Source organism: Lontra canadensis, unplaced genomic scaffold (assembly GCF_010015895.1).
Source record: "Lontra canadensis isolate GAN:19392208 unplaced genomic scaffold, GSC_riverotter_1.0 scaffold7, whole genome shotgun sequence".
Lineage (NCBI taxonomy): Eukaryota > Metazoa > Chordata > Mammalia > Carnivora > Mustelidae > Lontra > Lontra canadensis.
The window spans coordinates 24,994,156-25,019,656 of record NW_022631001.1 but is presented as its reverse complement, the minus strand read 5'-3'; the positions used below and the strand labels follow the sequence as shown (position 1 = coordinate 25,019,656).

At 39.1% G+C, this 25,501-nt stretch overlaps 2 protein-coding genes across 6 annotated transcripts in view; one reads left to right on the top strand and one right to left on the bottom strand.

Moving 5' to 3' along the window:
- The window catches only part of FAM168A (family with sequence similarity 168 member A), a 199,644-nt gene that overhangs the window by 99,769 nt on the left and 74,374 nt on the right, over positions 1 to 25,501 (bottom strand). The window lies entirely within an intron of this gene.
- Positions 9,571 to 10,984, top strand: LOC116865082 (heterogeneous nuclear ribonucleoprotein A3-like). The gene is given in 2 exon segments (XM_032853138.1): positions 9,571 to 10,461; positions 10,464 to 10,984. Coding segments are annotated over 2 exon segments (1,041 nt in total). The 5' UTR covers positions 9,571 to 9,575; the 3' UTR covers positions 10,619 to 10,984.

The following is a 25,501-nucleotide window of genomic DNA, read 5'->3' as shown; positions in this document are numbered from 1 at the left end:
TTCTAAATAAGCCAGAAACAAAAAGACAGATAACGTGTAACTCCATTTATATTTAGTATCTAAAGAGTAAAACTCTTAGAAAGTAGAATGGTAGTTGCCAGGGGCTTTGAGGGCTATGGAGCTGCTATTTAACAGGTATAGTTTCAGTTATGCAAAAGGAAAAGTACTAGAGATCTGTTGTACAAGGTACATATAGTTAATGCTACTGGACTGCACACTTAAAAATAGTTAAGTTACCCCCCTACACACACACACACACACACACACACACACACACACACACACTTAGGTCCCACACCAAAACTACTAATTCAGACCACCTGAGACTCAGAATGCTAAATAAGCTTCCCCTAGATATTTCTGATAGATGGTCAAATTCAGAAACCACCGGTTCAAAAATAAGGGCCAAACTTTATTTCAGTATCCGGGGCCCTCCATTAGCCACCCCACCCCCCTCTTTTCTCATCACTAGCTCAGGCCTCACTCTCTTTGCCCTCTACTCTGGGCACCCTGGAGGTACTAGAGAAGCAGTATCCAAACTGAACATTCTACAGTAAGAGAAATGTTCTACATCTACAATGTTCAATATAGGAGCTATTAGCCACATGTGGCAACTGAACACCTGACATGTGGCAGTTAGCAACCAGACTGAAGAGCACAGGTCTAGAGTAGTTGTTAGGACCCTACAAGATAAAGAGGGGCCACAGTAATAAAATAACTCCATTTTAACTTTTTTCTCACTTATTATCAAAGTATATTCATTCATTCATTCAAAAATAGTCATTGCTTACTATGTACCAAGTACTCCTCTAGGTGCTAAGGAAACAGCACTGAATAAAAAAACACCCCTGTCCTCAAGAAGCTTATGTTCTATTGTGGTTAGAAGCAAGGACTGAAGCCAGAGAGCCTAGGTTGATTATGACTGGTAACCAGCTACATGTTTTTTAAAAATCACTTAGTGTCCTCATGCCTCAATTTTTAATCTATAATATGGAGATGACAATAGTACTACCACCTAACAAGATTTCTATAAGGATTAAATTAGTTAACACATGTTGAGTGCTTAGAACATTACCCAACATATAAGAACTAGCTGTTACTATTATTGATATATTTTGTTGTTATTATTATGAGTGGGGAGCAACAAGATTAACAAATAGCAAAAATATGACCAATTAGAGGTATGGCAGAAAAATAAAGCAGGGTTAGGGAACAGGGAGTCCCAGGATAGGGGTTACAATTATTAAAAGGATAGTTAGGGAAGCCTCACTGAGAGGGTGATACCTGAGAAAAGACTTAAAAGAGGAAGAAAACATGCCATGCAGGTATCTCAGGAAGAATTTCATCCCCCTGTGAGGTGCTTAGTATTACCAACACCATTTTATAGATGGGAGAACAGAGCTTCAGACTAAGGAAGACATGCAAGACCACATGGCTTATAAATGACTGAGCCTAGAGTCAAATTCGGAACTGATGGACTCTAATTCCTTCTCCACTACTGAACCCTGTTTGACCTCTATTCCTTTCTGCAGTGAAATAATAGCAATGCATCCTTCACATCGGTTTCCCCTTCTGGCTATGAGATTGATAGATTCATTCAGACTAGACAAGCTCTTTGAGTTAATGCATTGCTCGTGGGTACAGGCCATTAAGCCACGCTGCCCACTTCACATGCACTCTCACCCACCGCTTCCTGAACAGCTCCACACCAGGAGCTCCCCATGTTAACTGCAGGCTGTGCATAGAAAACAGGCATTTATCAAGACCAACAAGCCTCAAACACCAGGAAAGAGAGGTAAATTATACATCAGAGATAAAGGCCACTGCTTCCAGCCAGGCCTTTGAGGGAAAAAAACTCTGCTAGATGTGCACTGTGGGAAAACGATGATCAAAAGTTAGGTTCAACCTACTGAACCTTTGTAATCTAAACTTGGTACACAAGGTCTATAGAACGGAGAAAAAATCCAAACCTCCATGTCCTCACTTTACCTGTAAAGAAGTCAGTGAGTCAAAATACTTTCAAGAATATTTTCTCTGTATGTTCTAGCTATGCTCATGAAATCTCTGTGAAAACATTGGAAATTTATTACAGAAAATCATTATTGCTGCCAGGAGGAGTGGATCCCAGTCCTCTAAAACTTACTAGAAGTCACTTCTGCTTCCTGGGCCCCAGGTCCTTCATCAGTTAGAAGTAGAGGTTAGACTAGATGTTCTTTAAAGGTTCCATTTTAGCCCTTTATAATACATTAGTCATAATAATGACATAGTACCGCTAAACCTTCAGACCCAAAATTCATTCATTCAATTAACATTTATGTAAGCAAGGCATAGAAAACACAAATATACTAAATGACCCCACTCATATATACAAACATTCCTACTAAAAACAAAACTTGGCTCCAGAATTCTGTAGTTTTGTTTTTATTCTTTTCTTTTTAAGGTTTATTTATTTATTTGAGAGAGAGACAGAGAGAGAGAGAGAGAGAGAGTGCGTGTGTGTGTGTGCACGTGCGTGCATGCACACGAGCTGGGGGAGGGGCAGAGAGAGAGAATCTGAAGTAGTTTCCATGCTGAGCACGGAGACCGACACAAGGCTGGATCCCAGAACCAGGAGATCATGACCTGAGTTGAAACCAAGAGTCAGTCGCTTAACTGACTGAGCCACCCAGGTGCCCAGTTTTCTTTTTTTTCTAATCACACTTAAGAGGGTTGTGGATCTTTAATTATCAAATTCTATACTTAACAATCCTTCCCAAAGGAACAACAACAACAACAAAACTCTCCCTATTAAACTGTAGCACACATTTCTATTCTCTCCTTTAAATGACTCACAGCCTGAGCTCATTTAGGGGGTTTCCCTCCACTTACTAAATAAGTGAGAATGCTTCTAGTTCTATAAATGTCTTTTCCTTACAACCAACCATTAGTTCCCTGAGAACAGACCTAACACCTTATTTTTCTTTGCATCCCCAATAAGACCTTTTCATAATTTATTTATAATCCATACCAAGACTAATCCAAAAGAATGTGAAGTGGTTCATCTTATTAAGATACAAAAATAAGGGGAGCCTGCTAGGCTCTGTCAGCTAAGCACCTGGCTCTTGATTTTGGCTCAGGTCATTATCTCAGGGTTGTGAGATCAAGCCCCAAACTGGACTCAAGTGCAGGGCATAGAGCCTGCTTAAGATTCCCTCTCTCCCTCTCCATCTTCCTCCACCCTCTCCCTCTCACAAACACACACACACACACATATATATTACACACACACACACACACATATAAAATAAAACAGTTTAAAATAAACATAAGTAAAAACCAATTGGGACATGAGCTCCAAATCAAATAATCAAAATTCAGGTCCTATATCTACCACATACCTATCATATGATTACTGGCAAGTTATAACCTCTCCAGTCAGCTTGTTCATCTGTAAGTAAAGACACATACAATGCCATCTCACAGAAGTTTACAGAACTGGCTGTCTGGCCAGGTACTACTAGGTTAATTCCAATCAGAGCTCCATCACATATTAACTGTGTGATCTTGGGCACCTTACTCTCTTTGGGTCTTAGCGTCTTCATCTGTTTCAAATGGTGATAACACTACTTTTACAGCTGATACAAGAGTTAAGTGAAATAATACATGTAAAGGATTCAGCACAGTGTCAGGCACACAGTAAGTACTCAATAAAAAGCAAATACTCATAGTAAGTATCATCTCCAGGTTGTTTAGAAAGGCGTGTTATATAAGGGGGGGGCTCTAAACTCTAAGTGCTATGAAATGTCTGGAATGCCTAATGATAATTATTCATATCCAAAACTATGGAGCAAATTAATAAAAATGAGGAGAAAACATGTCCAACGGCAATTGTCTTAAACCACATTTTGTAAATATAGTTTCCTATAGTTCTCTTTTTTGCATTTTTGGCCTCCTTCCACAAATCTTTAATACAGCAGTAAAGCAGGAGTGGAAATGCAAGCTATATACTTGCAACTGACAGAAAAGGTGAGGCTTGAGGTTTTTCCATCAAGTTAGGACAAAATTGCCATGTCTCCTCCTTCTGGCTCTGCAGGCTGCCTGCACAGAAATTGATAATCTGCAGCTGCCAGGAAGGCCAGGTTAAATTGAAGCAGCTGGTTCAATTTAAAATGTGGTTTGGGTTTTTTTTTTTTTCCCAGATACTACTAGAACACGGTGATGTCTTTGGGTCTGTGACCTGCTCTGTAGGATGACAGAAGGCACAGCCAGAGTATGAAGGCAGCAGAGACATAAAAAGAACAGGACACAACAAAATTACTCAAAAAAGCCAGTGCAGCATGATTACGTAACAATGTTTCATGTGCATGTGTTGAATAAGCCAATATGTGTACAGTCACTATGATATAATTACGTTTTAGTACTTTATGATCTGTGTATATGAAGAGTGTCAAAGAAAAGGCTGATCTGTGTTCCACACAGAGTCCTAAAGTATCAGAACCTAAACAGCCTTTGGAGGTTATCCAGCTCATCATCAGTGTTACTATGGATGCAAGAACTAAAGGAAAGAGGCTTATCCATGGTCACACAATCAAGTCAAGGAGTCGAGCTGGGATCAGAACACAAGACTAGGCTGATTATGGACTCAAGTATAAAATGTAGGAAGGGAATATATTAAAAACCTTGTAATTTGTGGAGAAATCTCAAGATAGTTTAAGAATTCCCAAATTTATGTATGTATGCAAGAATTCCCAAATTTATGTATGTATAGTAAGTTATGTACTTACTAACTGTAAGTAGGAGACATTCCTTAGCTAAGTAAATCACTCTCACCTACCACTAGTTCATCAAATGCTTTTCAAATGCTCACCTCAAGAAAATGATGAATTACAACAGGTCGTGGACCTTTGAGGCTGCTCAAGAACAACAAGATCTGCATATAGTGAGTTCATCCAAAGTGAAATGTCTAAAACAAAGTCCCAGTTTATAAAGAGTAATAAGGCAGAGTTCATTACCCAGCTGCTGTCCAGGGTTTCCACAGCTCATCGTTGTAGAGGGAACACATCTACAGTGATACTGATGGAAATAAAAATTAAATCCTCAAATCTAGAATTTTGTGCTTTCTAAAACCTAGCCCCAACCTCCACTCTCTAGAAGTACCCTCTCCTCAACAATGCTCTAAGCAAATTACACAGGGGCTTGGCTTTCCAACTTTGAAGAGGAAGAGAGGTATATATATATACACGTTTCTCCACAAATCCTGTGCCATCCCTGTAAATTCAAACCCTAACCACCCTTCAGGCCCAGCTCCCAACTCCAGGAGGCTTTCTTTAAAAAGCATGTATTACGGGCACCTTGGTGGCTCAGTGGGTTAAAGCCTCTGCCTTCAGCTCAGGTCATGGACTCAAGGTCCCTGGGAACGAGCCCTGAATTGAGCCCCACATCAGGCTCTCTGCTCAACGGGGAGCCCACTTCCTCCTCTCTCTCTCTCTCTCTGCCTGCCTCTCCGCCTACTTGTGATCTCTGTCCGTCAAATTAGTAAATAAAATCTTTAAAATAAATAAATAAATAAATAGCACTTATTAACATGATCTGTCCTACTCAACGGCTATAGCGTCACTCAATCTCATTTGCTGAACTAAATCAGGAGAACCCCTGAGTTAAGTGGCTCAGGGGATTGTCCCCAGGTGGGGGGAACAGGGGAGAGAAAAATGACAGCCATTTTACATTGTTTTGCACAGTACTTATTGATTCAGGAAACAAACACAAAATTCTGAAAAAATTAACTTAGAAACTGAAAGACAAATAGACAAATAAATAAAATAAAGTGATCTGTCCCTTCAGCTCCAAACCTTTTCCACCTTTTTTTCCTCAGTGTTTCTTGCTGCCCTCCTCCGAGTTCCCTTCCCTTAATCCAACCTGCGCTCTGGCCACATCAGTCTAGTTGCTTCTCTCCAACACTCACTGCCTCTGGGGCTTGGCTCTCCGTCTGGATCATTTTTCCCCCATCAAAAGCATACCAATCTGGTTATAGTTTACTAGAAAAAAGACAGCACAACTTGGGCTCAGAATATGTGAGTTAGAATCCCAGCTCCACTGACTCCTAGCCAAGATCCCCATCCAGGCCTACCTATTTCTTCCCACTAGGCAACACATTCTCCACATGTAAAACCAGATAATAACAAATCTGAGTATACCTAGTTAACTTGGGAATATAAAGGTACAAAAGGCATGATCTCTGCCATAAGAGCTTATGATTCTATGTGAGAAAACAGAAGGTAGCAGAATCTAGCAGGGGAGGAAACTGGCCTGGAATTAAGACATTAGAGTCTTGGTCTTACCACTGCCACAAAATCTGTGGAACCTGGGTAAATATCTTCCCTTTATTGGGTTTCAGCTTTCTTGCTCTTCAGTATGAGCAGGGGTTAATCAGGGTTTTTTAAGGCCCTCCCAGCTTAGCTATTTAGTGGGAAATAACCACAGTGCTAGCCCATTCATGAAATGAGCCAAAAGGGCAGTATGATCATGCCTAATGTAACCAGAAACAAAATGCTGGATTCAATGGAAGCTGTTCTGTGATGGGCAGATCCAATGGAACCTCAAAGGGATGGTGGGAAAATTGAAGCCAAATGACGAAATTATCTGCTGCTAGGAGGTCATAGCTAATCGCAGAGACACTTCTCATTCACAGAAAGCTCTGCATTAACTCTTCATTCAGGTCCCAAGGTCCCTGCCAACACAAAGGAGCCTTGCTGCCTAGAGAAGAAGTACCAGTCAGGAGCCTCGTGGGACAGACAATGCATAAAGTCAAATGGGGCACAGCCCATCCTGCCCAAAGCTGGAGCCACATCTACAGCCTTCCCAGTAATCAAATTTTCTCTTGCCAGAGCAGATAACGGGAGCAACAGAATGTTGAATTTCAGATGTTGAATTTTTTCAAAATATGTACTGCATCTCAAGTCCTTTGAGCCAAAAACACAGTTTTTGCTTTGTAGTACTTACAAATTTCAGAGAAATAGCAACAAATTCTTTTTCTAAGCATCAGAAATAGTACAAACAGTTTTTGGGCACCTGGGTGGCTCAGTGGGTTAAGCCTCTGCTTTCGACTAGGGTCATGATCCCAGGGTCCTGAGATTGAGCCCCGCATTGGGCTCTGCTCAGCAGGGAGCCTGCTTCCCCCTCTCTCTCTGCCTGCCTCTCTACCTACTTGTGATCTCTCTCTCTGTCAAATAAATAAATAAAATCTTAAAAAAAAAAAAAAAGAAAGAAAGAAATAGTACAAGTAGTTTTTCCAACTGGTCAGATTCAGGTTTAAGTCCCAGCAACTATTTATTATCTACCTAACTGTGGGCAAGTTATTTAACACTGACCATTAGATTCCACATTCATAATAGTGTGACTAAGAATCTCGAACTCACAGAGCTGGCCTGATAATTAAATGAGATAAATGTGAAGAACACTGCAGTCATTCAAAGTGAATTTCTCCTTCCTTTCTGCTCCTATACCATACTGTATTTACTTCTAATATAGCACTAATCCCACTTTCTTTGTTATGTTAGTCACCATACAGTACATCATTAGTTTTTGATGTAGTGTTCCATGATTATTTACATATAACACCCAGTAGTAGCACTAACCCCACTTTATTATCCTTATATATATATAAATATACATATATTCACATATAATATACAGACAGGATTCCTGCCTTCATGGAGTTTATTGCCCAGTGGGGAAGAGCAATATGGAATAAATATGTGTATATATATGTGTATGTTTATATATATATTTGTATACTTATATACTCCATATATCTAGCTCTGCCATGAGATTGTGAATGGTTTGAGAGCAGGGACAGTATTTTCATTCATACTGAACATCTCTTAAAACAGTGCCTGCACATAGTGGAGCCTTAGGAAATTCTAGGAATGTGCCTGACGTGTGTTTAGTCCTATGCTAAGTGCTATAAAGGGAACAAAATAGGATCGCAATAATTTTAAACATAATAGAACATAGCAACAATCAATACATAGCATTTACTCTGTTTCAGACACAATTCTAAAGCCTATACATGAACTCTTTTCCTGATCGTATTACTGATCATATTTCCTGATCATATTCCTGTCCCCACTTTGTGATGAGAAATTGAGGCAAAGAAAGGTTAAATAACTTGCCGAAACCTGGAACACGCAAATCCACAGAGAAAGAAAGTAGTTTAGTGTTTGCCAGGGAAAAGCCACCTGAGTCTGTGCCTAGCAGTAAATGTCTACTGAGTCTATGAATGTATCAATGGGCCTCTGATACTTTAAAGAGTAAGAATGTCTGCATGGTAGAAAACCCTTTATTCATTCATCCAGAAATATTTATTAAGTGCCTTCCATGTACCTGGCAATGAATAAACACATGATTTCTGCCCTCATGGAGTTTATTGCCCAGTGGGGAAGATCAATATGGAATAAATAATTACAAGTATACTAATAAATTACTTAAAAAATAAATACGGATTGCTATGGGAGCTTAGAAGACACAAGAACATGCAGGTGCAGAACATTTAGATTGTAAGGCACCTTTAAGGTCACTGAGTCCACATACTTTTTTTTTCCTTTTTTTTTTTTTTTGAGAGAGGGAGAGGAGGGTTAAAGGCAGAAGGAGAGGGAGAGAGGGAAATCCAAGCAGAAGCAGGTGCCACACTGAGCACAGTGCCCAACACGGGGCTCAATCCCATTACCCCAAGATCATGACTGGAGCCAAAATCAAGAGTCAGATGCTGAACCACCTGAGCTACCCAGGCACCCCATATACCTTTCTTTCTTAAGCAGCTGAGTAGTAAATAGTCTCTGTCCATCCCAATCTCTGTACCCTTATGCCTCAAGCAGGTAGTCTAGAACCCAGGCTACCTGATGACTACAGGCTATTGCTCTTTTTGCTATTTCAATTCATAGATTTCTAAATTCAACAGAAATAGATGCTATATATTAACAGTTAAAAGACACAGTTTATTTAGGAAGGAAAAGTCTTATTATATAGGTCATGATGGATTATGCCTGCCCATTATTATTTCTCTGAGGGTACATTTCTTCAGAAATAAATATTTCTGTTCCTAAAGAAGATCAGGGAAAAACAACAACTTGTAAGTATCTTACATACTGCACAAACTTGGTTTTGGCTCAGGGATACCAATAATTTTTCTGAAATACCTAATATCACCTTGAGTGTTTTTGAACATGAAGGCAGACACTAAAACTTCAACATAATATAGGAAGTATATATTGCTCATGTTAGAGTCAATTACAGTATTAGAAGATTTGGAACCATTCCTTTCAGCATGGGTCATAACTTAATAGTAAACGCCTATAAAAAAGGCAGCGGGTCTTAGGACACTAGAAAAAGAAGAGCAAAATAAATACAAAATAATCAGAAGAAATAATAAGAATTAGAGCAGAAATCACCAAAATTGAAAGCAGGAAATCAATAAAGAATATCAATGAAACCAAAAGCTGGTTCTTTAAAAAGATCAATAAAACTGATACTAAGAAAAAAAGAGAGAAGACACAAAAGACTAATATCAGAAATGAAAGAGGGGACATCCCGGTCTCAAAATGGAGGGCCATGATCCAAAGGAACCAGAGCAGTTGAGAAAACTGTTTATTGGTGGTTTGAGCTTTGAAACTACAGATGATAGTTTAAGAGAAGATTTTGAAAAATGGGGTAAACTTACAGATTGTGTGGTGATGAGAGACCCCCAAACAAAACGTTCCAGGGGTTTTGGTTTTGTGACTTACTCTTGTGTTGAAGAGGTGGATGCAGCAATGTGTGCCCAACCACACAAGGTTGATGGGCATGTAGTGGAACCAAAGAGAGCTGTTTCTAGAGAGGATTCTGTAAAGCCTGGTGCCCATCTAACAGTGAAGAAAATTTTTGTTGGTGGTATTAAAGAAGATACAGAAGAGTATAATTTGAGAGTCTACTTTGAAAAGTATGGCAAGATTGAAACCACAGAAGTTATGGAAGACAGGCAGAGTGGAAAAAAGAGAGGATTTGCTTTTGTAACGTTTGATGATCATGATACAGTTGATAAAATTGTTGTTCAGAAATACCACACTATTAATGGGCATAATTGTGAAGTGAAAAAGGCCATTTCTAAACAAGAAATGCAGTCTGCTGGATCACAAAGAGGTCATGGAGGTGGATCTGGCAACTTCATGGGTCGTGGAGGAAACTTTGGAGGTGGTGGTAACTTTGGCTGTGGTAGAAACTTTGGTGGAAGAGGAGGCTATGGTGGTGGTGGTGGTGGTGGCAGCAGAGGTAGTTACAGAGGAGGTGATGGTGGCAACTATGGTGGTGGTCCTGGTTACAGTAGTAGAGGAGGCTATGGTGGTGGTGGACCAGGATATGGAAACCAAGGAGGTGGATATGGAGGTGGTGATGGAGGATATGATGGTTACAGTGAAGGAGGAAATTTTGGAGGTAACTATGGTGGTGGTGGAACTATAATGATTTTGGAAATTATAGAGGACAACAGCAATCAAATTATGGACCCATGAAGGGGGGCAGTTTTGGTGGAAGAAGCTTGGGCAGTCCCTATGGTGGTGGTTATGGCTCTGGTGGTGGAAGTGGTGGATATGGTAGTAGAAGGTTCTAAAATTTTTTCAGAAGAAAAGGGCTACAGTTCTTAGCAGGAGAGCGAGGAGTTGTCAGGAAAGCTGCAGGTTACTTTGAGACAGTCGTCCCAAATGCATTAGAGGAACTGTAAAAATCTGCCACAGAAAGAACGATGATCCATAGTCAGAAAAGTTACTGCAGCTTAAACAGGAAACCCTTCTTGTTCAGGACTGTCATAGCCACAGTTTGCAAAAAGTGCAGCTATTGATTAATGCAATGTAGTGTCAATTAGATGTACATTCCTGAGGTCTTTTATCTGTTGTAGCTTTGTCTTTTTCTTTTTCTTTTCATTACATCAGGTATATTGCCCTGTAAATTGTGGTAGTGGTACCAGGAATAAAAAATTAAGGAGTTTTTAACTTTTCAAAAAAAAAAAAAAAAGAAAGAAAGAAAGAGGGGACATCACTACAGATCCCCCAGAAATTCAAAGGATAATGAAAAATACTATAAACAACTCTAGATGAAAAAACCAATTCCTTGAAGGACACCATCTGCCAAAACACACACCAGAAGAAAGAGATGATATGAACAGACCTCTATCAAATCAATAATCAATAATCTTCTAAAACAGAAAGCAGCAGGCCAGGATGGATTCACAGGATGGGGGTAATTCTACCAAACATTTAAGGAAACAACTATATCAATTCTCTGCAATGTCTTTCAGAGGATAGAGGCAGAGGGAATACTTCCTAACTCATTCTGTAAGACCAGCATTACCCAAATACCAAAACTAGACAGAGATATTACAAGAAAAGAAAAATATAAACCAATCTCTCTCATGAACACAGATGCAAAAATGTTCAACAAAATATTAGCAAATGGATTCTTTTTTGTTTTTTTTTCAAAGATTCTATCCATCCATCTGACAGACAGAGATCACAAGTAGGCAGAGAAGCAGGCAGAGAGAGGAGGAAGCAGGCTCCCCGATGAGCTGACAGCCCGACGCGGGGCTCGATCCCAGGACCCTGGAATCATGACCTGAGCTGAAGGCAGAGGCTTTAACCCACTGAGCCACCCAGGCACCCCTAGCAAATGGATTCTTAAAGAGTATAAAAAGAATTATACACCATGACCAAGAGGGATTTGTCCCAAGTATGCAAGGGTGGTTCAACATTCAAAAATCAATTAAGATAATCCATCATATCAACAGACTAAAAAGAAAAATTACATGATCATATCAACAGGTGCAGAAGAAGCATTTAACAAAATCCAATATCCATTCATGATAAAAATTTTCAATAACCTAGTTAAGATAGGGGAACAGTCTCAACTTTAATAAAGGCTGTCTATGGGGTGCCTAGGTGGCTCAGTCAATTAAGCATCTGGCTCTTGATTTTGGCTCAGGTCATGATCTCAGGGTCATGAGGTAGAGCCCCCTATTGGGCTCCACACTGGGCATGGAGTCTACTCAAGATTCTCTCTTTTTCCCTCTGTCCCTCCCCACCCCTCACACACATACTCTGTCAGTCAATAAATAAATAAATAAATAAATAAATAAATGTTGTCTACAAAAAACTACAGCTTAAACACTGCATAGTGAGAAATTCCAACTTTTCCCACTAAAATCAGTAACAAGGCAATGATGTCCCCTCTAGAAATCTTCAAAATCATACCAGAAGTCCTTGACAATGCAATAAGGCAAGAAAAAGGAAATCAAAGGTATACAGATTGGGAAGGAAAACATAAAACTGACTTTGTTCACAGATTAAATGATCATCTACACAGAAAATCCAAAAGAATGAACAACAACAACAACAAACTCCTGAAACTAATATATAGTAACAGCAAGGTTGTAGGATACAACAAGGTTGCACAATACAAGTAAACTGCTTTTCTGCAGATTAACAAAGAGGAAGTGGAATCTGAAATTAAAAATACAATACCATCTACATCAGCACCCCTAAAAAGGAAATATCTAGGTATAAATCTAACAAAATATATATAAGACCTACTTAAGGAAAACTACAAAGTCTGATGAATGTAATAAAAGAACTAAATAAGTGGATATTCCATATTACTGGATAGAAAGACTCAATATTGTCAGGATGTCGGTTGTCCCCAACTTGATCTATAGATTCAATACAATCCAAAGAAAAATCCCAGCAAGTTATCCTATGGATAACAACAAATTGATTCTAAAGTTTATATGGAAGGGCAAAAGACCCAGAATAGCCAATACAACACAGTAGTTGTAGGACTGATGCCACCTGACATCAAAACTTACTACAAAACTATAGTAATCATGACAGTGTAGTACTGGTGGAAAAAAATGACAAATAGAACAATGGAACAGAAGAGATAGGCCAGAAATAAAGCCACATAAATACAGTTGATTGATCTCTGATCAAGGAGCAAAGGCAATACAATGGAGCAAAGACAGTCTCTTCAACAAATGGTGCAGAAAAACTAGGCAGTCATATGCAAAATCATCATCATCATCATCAGATACAGACCTTACATCTTTCACAGAAATTAACAGAAAATGGATCACAGACTTACATATGAAACACAAAAGTATACAACTCCTAGAAGAGAACACAGAAGAAAACCTACATGATCTTGAGTACAGTGATGCTTTTTTATCTACAACATCAAAGATATGACTCATAAAAAAAAAGCTGATAAGCTGAACCTCATTAAAATTAAAACTGCTGCTCTACAAAAGACAGTATGAAAAGAATCAGAAGACAAGCCACCAGTAGTGAGTTATCTCAACTGATCACAGAAAAAAAGCCACAGATTGGGAAAAAAATATTTGCAAAAGACACATCTGATAAAGGATGTTGACTAAAATATACAAAGAACTCTTAAAATTCAACGATAACAGAATAAAACAACCCAGTAGGGGCGCCTGGGTGGCTCAGTTAGTTAAGTATCTGATTCTTGAAGATCTCAGGAGAGTGAGATCAGTCTCCACACTGGGCATGGAGTCTGCTTAAGATTCTTTCTTTCTGGGCGCCTGGGTGGCTCAGTGGGTTAAAGCCTTCTGCCTTCGGCTCTGGTCATGGTCCCAGGGTCCTGGCATGTGGCCCCGCATCGGGCTCTCTGCTCAGCAGGGAGCCTACTTCCCTTCCTCTCTCTCTCTCTGCCTGCCTCTCTGCCTACTTGTGATCTCTGTCTGTCAAATAAATAAATTAAATCTTTTTAAAAAAAAATAAAAGAAGGAAATGCTTAAATTTCCCTAGAAATAGCACTATGCCATCTTTCCCTCTTCCTCTGTCCCTCTCCCCACCCCTGTTCACATATATGCACAAAGCTCACTCTCTCTCTTTAAAGAAAAAAAAAAAAAAAAGTAAATAAATAAAAAATTTAAAAAAATTTAATGGCCCAAAGACCTTAACAGGCACCTTGCTTATGCAAGTAAGCATGTGAAAAGATGCCTCACATCATAAGTCATCAGGGAAATGCAAATTAAAACAATGATGAGATACCACTACACAATTACTAGAGTGGCCAAAATCTAAAACACTGACAATACCAAATGCTGATAAGGATGTAGAGCAACAAGAACTCTAATATATTTCTGATGGGAATGTAAAAGAGTATACAGCCACTTTGGAAGACAGTTTTGCAGTCTCCTTCAAAACCAAACATATTCTTACCATGTGATCTAGCAATCATACTGCTTAGTATTTATCCAAAGGAAGTAAAAATGTATATCCACACAAAAACCTACAAAAGGATATTTATAGGCAGCTTTATTCATAATTGCCAAAACTTCGAAGAACCCAAAATATCCTCCAATAGATGAATAAATTGTAGTACATCCAGGCAATGGACTATTATTCAGTGTTAAAAAGAACTGAGCTATGAAAAGACATGGATGAAACTTAAATGCATATTATGAAGTGAAAAAAGCCTATCATAAAAGGCTACATACTGTATGATTCCAACTATATGACATTCTGGAGAAGGCAAAACTATGGAGACAATAAAAAGATCAATGGTTGCCAGAGGTTAAGAGGGATTAGACCTTGTCACTTTCCTTCCTTGTGAGGACAGTGAAATATTCTGTATGATATAATGATAGCTATGTCATTATATATTTGTCTAAACCCAAGAATATACAACACAAAGAGTGAACTCTAAGGGAAAGTATGGACTTCGTGTGATTATAATGTATCAATGTAATTTCACCTTTGGCAAAAAATGTACCATTCTTATAAGTGCTATTGGTAAAGGAGGAGACTATTCATGAGTGAGGGAAGGGGGTATATGGGAAATCTCTGAACCTCCCTCTCAAATTTAGTTGTAAACGTGAAACTATTTTAAGAAAATAAAGTCTTAAAAAAATTTTTTTAAATATTTTATTTATTTATTTGACAGACAGAGATCACAGGTAGGCAGAGAGGCAGGCAGAGAGAGAGGAAGGGAAGCAGGCTCCCTGCTGAGCAGAGAGCCCGATGTGGGGCTCCATCCCAGGACCCTGGGATCATGACCTGAGCTGAAGGCGGAGGCTTTAACCCACTCAGCCACCCAGGCGCCTCAAAGTCTTAAAAAAAAAATTTTTTTTTTAAAGATTTTATTTATTTATTTGACAGAGAGAAATCACAAGCAGATGGAGAGGCAGACAGAGAGAGAGAGAAACAGGCTCCCGGCTGAGCAGAGAGCCCGATGCGGGACTCGATCCCAGGACCCTGAGATCATGACCTGAGCCAAAGGCAGCGGTTTAACCCACTGAGCCACCCAGGTGCCCCCTTAAAAAATTTTTTTAAGTGAGGTTAGGGGAAAGAGTGGGGAGTCCCAGTGATTCCACTTACTGGCTGTGTGTTTTGGGGACAGGAGCAAAAGCTATCTAATTCAATCTTGTATTCTCAGTGTCTAATACAATGTCAATGTCTTGGCACATAGTAGTACTCAAAACACATTTGTTGAAAGCCTGACTGAATAAAGAAACTGCTTAAATTTTTTTGATAGGTTTTCTTTTGCTCTCTCTAGTAAGTGACAGAAGCAGGGTATGAATCTCTGCCTCTCCATCCTCCACGAGTGTCATCCAGGGATTTTAGACAGTAGTATACATGCCTATAATAACGCTGTATCCATTTCTCAGAAAAGATATCAAGTACCAGCTAGAAACAATGTCCTGGTGACAGATTATGTCTCCCAAAGATTGCCACAACACATCAAGAATTAAAGCTTAATTCTCCTCCTCATGAATCTGAGCTCGACTGACCCAACCAATAGTATGCAGTGGAAGTAATGCTATGTGACTTCCAAGGCTAAGTCAAAAATGGCCATTCAGCTTTTGCCTGGTTCTCTTGGATACTCCCTAGAAAGAATCCTTCATTCATCATTCATTCAAGCTTCCAACAAATATTTGTTATGAATTCCTATTATATAGCACACCCAAGACATTGTTTTAGTCACTGATAATCTAACAGTGAACCACTCAGTCACTGCCCTTGTCCTCACAGAGTTTATACTCTAAAGGAGGAAAGTGAGGAAGGGCAGGTAGGACAGCTGAATACATCCTATAATTACAACTTGTAAAAGATGCTCATGAAAAAGGAAAGAGAGATTTTCTTGAGACTTGCAAGTCAAGAAAGGACACTCCAAGGTGGTGACATTTAAACAAGCCATAACAGAAGAGCTGTTAGCCACAAGGTTATCGGTTAGGGAAAGGAACAGCATGGGCAAAGGCACTGAGGCAGAAAAGCATCCAACATGCTGCTCTCATCTCTCCTCTCAGAGGAACTGAGAGACAATGAGTGTGGCTGGAACAGAATGAACACAGTGGAGAATGCAGAAGGACCAGAGGATAGATTTTTGAAGCAATACTGGTACAGTTAATCATAGATCAGTGAGAGTAGCATAACAGTAAACCACCTCTTAAAATTATAATTTAAATACTATTTTAAAGCCAGCTTTAAACAACTTCAGATATAAAACAAAAGAACTCAAGGAATAAGTGTTGATACTGAATACTGTATTAACTAGGTACAGTCACATAGCAAGCATATTATGCAAAAATGGGAATGTTTCCAAGACAAAGGAACATATGGTTTGAAGGCCTTCCTGTAATTAACCTCTTTAGAATTTCAGGACACAGAAAGACAGAACTGACTTTCTTATTGACTCATTAATGGTGCATTTCATAAATCATACCTTATTTGACCTAGTTTCTTTAGCAGTCGTCTCAAAATGTTTTTTGGAACCATAACTCATAAATGGAAGGATGATCAAGCCTGTCACCAAAGGATGCCCTGTCTAAAAAGAAACAGTCCCTTTATAGAATTCAGAACATCAAAGAGGCTCCCTACATATTCTGCCCAAAGGCTTTGTCCTCTTATCAGGTGTCAAGGCCATGAAAAAGAAGAGATGGGCTTACACATTATTTCACACTACTGTCAAACATCTATTCCTGCACCCAAAGACAACTAAAATAACGAGGTGAAAAAACCATTACTGGCAATGGTTCCCACAAAACCACCTCACAAGCCTGAGACCTCCCAGCAAATACTACCTTAACAGCAAGGTCTTTTGGTCTAGAAGACTGTTTCTTAAATTGTTTGAAAACAGTAAGTTCCAAGTTACAAATGAGCTGATTAAAATTTTATTATGGTAGTTATTATTTTAATAATAAGATGGATTTTAGTAGTATAATTTGAAAGGGTTGGTGGCTTTTTCTGCATGTGCAACCCAGCCTATTTTTGTGGCTCTCAGTAGGAGCCATGGCCCCCTCTCCAAGAACAGTCGGAATAACAGGATAGGGACTCCCTACTCTTGTCTGGACTGTTGTTGCAACACCTGTGGAACTCTCTGAAGGCATTGCTCCTCAGGGACAACAACACTGAGACACACATACCCCTAACCACCTCGAGATCCTGAACACTTGACCAGGTTAAAGAAACCTCCCTTTGGGGCGCCTGGATGGCTCAGCGGGTTAAGCCTCTGTCTCTGGCTCAGTTCATGATCACAGGGTCCTGGGATGGAGCCCCACATTGGGCTCTCTGCTCAGCAGGGAGCCTACTTCCTCTTCTCTCTCTGCCTGCCTCTCTGCCTACTTGTGATCTCTCATCCTGTCAAATAAATAAATAAAATCTTTAAAAAAAAAAAAGGACCCTCCCTTTTCTTCTCCATGAGCCCAGGGGTGGCAAGAGATAAAAATAAAGCTCTGCTCTTATTTTTGCTAATACCTGGTCATGACGTTTGCTCTGCTGGCAAATGACAGCTCTTATTTTCATCTTCAGAACTAGGAAATCAGTCTTTCACAAACACAAAGCAGCCTCACCAGTAAGCAAAGAAAACCAAAGGAGCTTGCCGCTAATGCCTGTGGACAAGAATGCTTTAATGGTAATAGCAATGAAAAGGGGATAACCTAGTATTTGAAGTAAACCACTAGGGCACTGACTCATACCGAAGCCTTCACCTTAGGTTGAATCTTGTAGTTGATACCTGAGGGCAAAAAATGATTCTCCAGCACTAGACAATAGGATTCCTCACTGAGAATAAAATTCTCACATATGATGGATGAGCAATAAATCATTTGCAGAAGTGACCCAAAGAGCTACCTGGAGCACAAGAAATTGAGGAGTGCTAGAGTCTAAGGAAGATGCCAAAGAGGGAATTCTCAAGGAAGCTTAAATTGCAGCTTAGAAAAGAAGTAAACTACCTTGCCATAGGAGGGAGAAAAAAAAAAGTAAGTAGTGGATAAACAGCTTGCATTCACGTTCTCTGATTCCCATGCCTAGGCTGTGAATACCCTCTTTTATGATAGGACTATTTTGTGTGGGGCCAACAACTGATTTTTAAACATTATCTATCTAACCATCCACCCACCCACCCATCCATCCATCCATCCATTCAACTATCCATGCAATTCCTATATAAGAGCTATCCCTAGTCCGTCAAAAGGGAAAACAAAACAAAACACAGCAAAGCTATCAAGCTGGCCTTCAGAAAGCAGTTTTATGGTAATTTATTAACACAGCATCAGCTACCCAGGAAATGGGTCATCAGGACTCTTGCTTGCTGCTATGCCAGGCCCTTCGTGGTGTCCCAAATGCAGAGGCTGTAATGACCAACATAAAAAATACCGAGAAGGCCCTGTTGGAAGCACAAGTACTCACTTGTATGAACATCATCAGCGAACACTCTAAGGCAGGCTGGAGCATTGGTGAGAGTCGGAGAGCCAGAGCTGGAGTCTCAGCTTCTGTAGATATTCATTCTAAAACCTAGGATCCCTCATTCTCTAGGCCTTATTTCTATGTATGGTAATAGACCTTCAACTTCCTAGGTAAGTAGTACTATAAAGCTTATAACCAAAAAGTAGCAGCCCCGTACCTTACTCCTGATTGCCCCTTCCCAAGGGTAATGACTTTCAACTTTTAGCTCTTTCTCTTGGCATTTATCTCTGTATTTCACCCCCCCCCAAAAAAAACCCCAAAACAAAAAACCCCATGCTTATTTACTGGTTATTTATTTTATTTGGGGGGAGCTGTCAATTTTAGTCACTATTATCTTTCTGTATAACATGATCATCACCTCCACAACTATCCATACATATGTATACACACTACCCCTTCCACTAACATAGTCACATCACAATTTTTAGTTAATATTTAAGAGATACCCATACCATGGAATATTTCTCAGCAATCAAAAGGAGTAAACTATTGATATATACAACCACTTGGACAGATCTCAAGGGCATTATGCTGAGTGGAAAAAAAAAGGCCATATGCTGTATGATTCCAATTATATATTTATTTTGAAATGACAAAATTACACAGATAGAAAACAAATTAGTGGTTACCAAGAGTTGGGGGTAGTGGGTGCTATGACTATAAAGGGATACCAGGAAGGAAATCTTTGGAGTAACGGAATATTCTGTATCTTCACTGTGGCGGTGGTTACCCAAATCTACATGTGATAAAATGGCACAGAACTATAAATGCACATTACACCAATATCATTTTCCTGGTTTTGATACTGTATTATAGTTATATAAGATCTAACCATTGGGGGAAACCAGGTAAAGGGCATATAGGACCTCTCTGCACTATCTTTGCAACTACCTGTAAATCTGAAATAATTTCAAGATAAATGCTTTTAAAACATTTATAGTCAAGTTTACATTGTTAAAATGATTTTCACAGCTAAGCCACATAATGTATTATGACTGCATGGCCTTTCTTGGACGACTAGAATTCCCATTTTTTCTGGAATTAATAGTTGCTCAGTTTTAATTTGCTTGGTTTTAATGTCCTTTTCCCCATTTCAGTTCCAAATATTCTAATGTAACATTAAGGCTCCTTTTAATATTGTCAAAAATATCAGATAAAATATTGTCTGCATTTTACCTTTACTATAAAACATCCCTTTGGAGACCTCCACCCTCTGGTTCCAATCTGGTGACTCTAGTCTCTAGGCCTCCTGAATAGCTGTCGTCCTGAAATATCTCTTTACCACCATTCTGGGGTTTCAACCCACTTTTCTCTTTTATATTGGATTCCCTTGTTTCCTGATCCATGCCTTCCTTTTTCTCTTCCATCCCATGTTGATATATCAAACACCAAGTTTCCTGAGATAGCATACATAGAAAATAAATCTTCTGAGATGCTGCATTTCTGAAAATATCTTTTGGTTTCTTCTACCTTCATATCTGATAGTTACTTTTGACTGGGTACAGAATTCTCAGTGGAAAATCATTTCCTCTCAGAATGTAAGTCATTCTTTCACTTTCTTCTAGCTTCCCATATTGCTTTTGAGAAATCCAATGCCTTTGTATATGACCTGTTAATTCTCTCTGGAAGCTTCCACAATATTCTCATTCTACCCAGTGTTTTGAAATTTCATGATGATGTATTTTTCTTTTTATTCATTGTACTGACTATACTTGATAGAGTTTTCAATATAAACATATGTATGCTTAAGTTCTGGGAAATTGTATTGCTTCTTTGATGATTTCCTTCACCCTACGATCCAACACCTAACTATTAGGAGATCCAGAGATCTAAAGGGAAGAAACTAGAGAAGTTGGAGAGAAGGAAATCATAAAAAATAATTAAATCAATTCTTTTAAATTTAAATAACTTTTACATTTAAATAAATTTTAAACTGATCTTTTATCTTATTTCCTTCATCATCTCCTCTTTCCTACTTCTTTCTTTTTATTCTTTATTTCCGATACTTTTTTTTTAGCTATTTGACAGAGAAAGAGAGAGAGCACAAGCTGGCGGAGTAGCAGGCAGAAGGAGAGGGAGAAGCAGTCTCCCCACTAAGCAAGGAGTCTGACATGGGGCTTGATCCCAGGACCCTGGGATCATGACCCGAGCTGAAGGCAACTGCTTAACCAACTGAGCCATCCAGGCACCCCTATTTCCGATACGTTTTTAAATGCTGAAAAGTTCTTCCTTATTCTCGGACTATTCCTTTTTTATAATAGGATGTTATTCTTGTTTCACAGAGGCAGTATCTCCTCTGATCTGAGTTTTTTCAAATTTTCTTTTGCTCCCTATATTGTCTCTCTTGTGCTCTCCACCCACCCACCCTTTTTGGAGGTAGAGTTCATTTCACTTGTTTATTTTCATTCTGTTATTCATGTTACAGGTTTTTGTTTTTTTCTTTTTAAATATCAGGTGATTGTTGCCTATTCTTTCATATTTAAGAGTAAGGAACATACAGATACACACTGTATGAGCAGTAAGGCATGTTAACTTCTGGGCTTCACTGTAGCAAGAGAAAATAACAAACCAATATTTTATTGGGGAGGCCCCCAACATCTGTGAGTCAGTTTCTCAGAGAGGAATCCTCCAAATTCCCACCAGAGGAGAACAAGCCTGGTTACCTGTATGTCTAGGAGCTAGTAACTGGATGAAGATCTCACTTAATCTCAGGTTTCAGAATGTCACCACTCTTTTTCTCTCAGCTAAATGTTCCCAAGTCCAGAGCCTCCCAGATTTTATTTCCCTAGAGAATAAACCTCCAACGTTCTGCTGAAATAGCAAAAAGATCTGGGGTTTTAACTGTTCCTTCTATAACCTCTGAATTCTTGTTTTCAGCTCCACCTGTCGGCCTAACATTCAAGATGCTGAGAACCTCCAATATCTAGAGCTTTCTGGGGTTCCATACCACAAATGGCTTTCTTTGTTCATACTCACATTCCTTCTGCAGCCTCAATGTTTTGCCTTCCTTAATCCACTAAATCATTCACCACTTGTGCTTCTTTTCCATGTTCTCCTGTTCTCTTAGCCTTTGTAAGTTAATAGCACTTTTATTCTATTTCCATGGAGTTTTTAAAAGGAGATAAGATGTACATGCTCAATCCACTTTATTTTAACCATAAGCCCCCTCCTGAAGATCTTGAGAGAACAAAAGAAAGAACATGAAAGTTCTTTTTACACTTGTAAATGCTCAGTAGAAGTATTATACATAGGGGTAGATGTGATTTTTAAATAGTTATTCCAATATAAAGGACTTTTCCCTCTGGTGTTCTAGAGAAGCACCAAATTTCATAAATAAAATGGCAAAAATATTTGCAGTCTATATATCAAAAGATGGATACCTTTAATATACAAAGAGCCCCCTCTCCAAGTTGATTAGACACAAAGAACCCAGTAGAGAATATGCAATAAATGACATACAATTCACAGAACTACAAATGGCCAATAATATGAAAAAATATTTAACTGGTCTTAACAATGAGGACTTTTTCTCTCAAGGAGCATAGCAGAAGCTGTGAAGAGTGATAATATCCAGTGTTGACAAGGTACAACAATGTTCCCAGTGATAATCAAAAGTCTAATAATAAAAGGGCCTTTTTGCTCCTGAGTAGTTTTTTTTTTTAACATTTTTATCTTTTTTTAATTATTATTTATTTTAGAAAGAGCAACAAAGAGAGAGAGAGAGAGCACAAGCAGGGAGGAACAGGGAGCCCTACCCAGGGCTCGATCCCATGACTCTGGGATCATGACTTGAGCCAAAGGCAGATGCTTAACTGAGCCACCCAAGGGCCCTGTAAAAGAGTATTCTTAAAAATAAACTGCCTATTGTTCACTAAACATTCTATGAAAGAAACAATGAATTTCCCCAAAGAACTACAGAAAAAAAATTAAAAAGAAACGTAGGTTCTAGTTTTGCCAAAGGACTTTAAACAAGTCCTCTAATCTCTGTTTCAGCTTTGAACATCTCTGAAAATCCTATAACTCTGAGAAAAAGAGAAATGAAACCCTTGATCTGAAACTTGGAATTCAAACTTGTCAGACTCTCCTGCCTGAAGAGGCTAAGTAGATCAGAGGCCAGCTTTGTAGAGAAATCCAGTTTGCTGTTCTGTAAAACATTTTTACTGGCTAACCCTCCTTCTTGGCTTATACCAAAGAAACAGCAAAATAATGACATGATCATACGTCTTTAAAGGACTCTGACAAACCCTCCCTTAGTCTTGTGTACAAAACAATGAACCCAGAAATACAAGCTAGTGGACGTTTTGAACCACAAGCCAGTCTTTGTACTCCATTTTCTCTACAGAGAACAACTTGGAATATCAACAGCAGGACTACAGCTTGGGAAGGAAACTCTCAGGGAAAACAACTCCATAGTTCTGCTGGAGACTGATAGAAAAAGGAATACCAACAAATCAAGTAAAACAGTTCCTGAAGGAAATGACAAGACCACCCCCACTGAAAGAATTAATGAGTGTTTATTAAGCCCTGATCCATCCCACAGGAACTATCATACTCCCAGGGATCTTTTCCTTCAGATCTCCTAAGAACAGTCATAGCCACTATTTAGCACTTAGCATATGCAAATACTATATGTCAGGCGCTTCACTAGACATTTTCATTTACACTAGCTAGTTTCCTTCTCAAACCAAACCTATTCTTGAAGAATTACCAACTCCACTTTACAGACAAATAAATTCAGAACTTGGAGAAATTAACAGATTTACCCCAAATTATGGATCATTATTATTGCCATTATTATGTATCATTATTCTCACTTTAGTGAAGAGGAAACTGAGGCTGAGACAGGATAAATAACTATTAAGTTGTTAAGTAGCAGAATGGGGTTTTTGCCCAGGTGACCATGTTATTACAGCTCATGCTAATTCCACTACATCGCTTTTCCTGTTCGATGCTAAACCACGAAATGAAAGTAAGATTTCAACTCTAATGAGTATGCAGTTAAAAATAAATGACATGTGCAGACTCTTTCTTCAGGTTCCTCCAAAGAATAAATGTCATCACTTCTGAAAAGCAGTTAAGCAGCAGCATTTACTGCCAGGAAAATCAAAGGGGAGGGTAACTATCCTAAGATTCCCTAGTCAATGGTAGTACCAGAAGAAATAAAGAAAAGGTGACGTTGGCCCAAGGGCTTCTCACTGTCATGAGGAAATCATACTCTCACGTCAGCAATCCGTGGCTATCCCTTTGGATAATCACAAAATAACTAGCTGAATAATCTGATTAGCAACTCCTGACATTATTGGTTGCTTCCAATGTTCTTTTTTATTTTTTTTTTAAGATTTTATTTATTTATTTGACAGACAGAGATCACAAGTAGGCAGAGAGGGAGGGGGAGGCAGCCTCCCTGCCGAGCAGAGAGCCCAATGCAGGGCTCCATCCCAGGACCCTGGGATCAGGACCCAAGCCCAAGGCAGAGGCTTTAACCTACTGAGCCACTCAGGTGCCCCTGCTTCTAATGCTCTTAAGGGAAAGCTCTTCTTGTAACAGTATCTCTCCCAGGCCATATGCAGTACTCTGACCCTTCAAGCAATGAGACGGGCATCAGAGTCCCCAACTTTGTCTGGCTGGTGACCAAAGAAAGGAATAACTGACTCTCAAATCTAAATAATTTGCCTAAAGGCTTTACATGTCCTGGCTCAGAAGCAACAAACACACTAACCTCATAAATTTTGCTTCCTAGTAATAATTAAGTGGTCTATCTAGTTTCAGGCCCCAGAAAAGGAAAGAAACTTGTAAGAGCAAGAGAAAAGAAGCTTAATGCAAAGAATGCATCAGAACTCTTTTGTGAGCTGCTAGGTGTGGGATCTGAAAAAAGAATACACTGCTGCCAGAAAGCAAATGCTTCACAAATCGGGTATCTGAAGCTTAGGCTCAAACTGGCTTACCGAAAAGGCCAATTATTGGAAACACTATCATCGCAGCCTTGCAAGTGCTGCTATTTTGCTCTGTTGTTACTTGCTCAGCCCCAAATGACCAGAAAGAGAAATCAATTCCACAGATTTATATTGCCATCAGCTAACAAAACTTCTGTGCTTGTGCCCTCATATGCTGGGACAAAGGGATAGAGTGTTGCTCTGTTCAAATTTTATAACAATCAATCCTGAGCTCATATCACAGCTTTGCAACTTACAGGCTGTATAACTTTAATCAAGTACCTCGATGTTTCTGAATCTCAGTTTTTTCTTTGGTAAATGGGGATAATACAATGGGTTCTAGGGATGAAATGAACTAAATTACACATGGCACATAATACACTAATCTCCTCGCCCTTCTGAGGAATATACTTACATGTATAATAACTACCTCAGATTTAAGAGTGTCACCTTTTAGGAAAGGGGAGATGTTTAATTTCATAAAATATATCAATATTAACAGGAGAAATGTTCTCACTGTCTTCACTAGCATCTAATGCAAGGTAGGCACAAGAGAAATGGAATTCAATATGGTTTTAAATGCCAGGGAGGATGCTTATCTCCAATTCCTCCCAGGATAATCAGACTTAAGCCAACTTTGAGAAAACCTAATTTTCCCTATCTTACAGTCTTTCCTTCATCCAAATAGTATTCACTGAGCAACTCTTTAGTGCCAAGTCCTTTCTGGGGCAATGCAGATATAGAAACAAATATGATACTGTTCCAGCCACTATCAAGCTTGTGGTGCAATGCAGAAAATAAGTA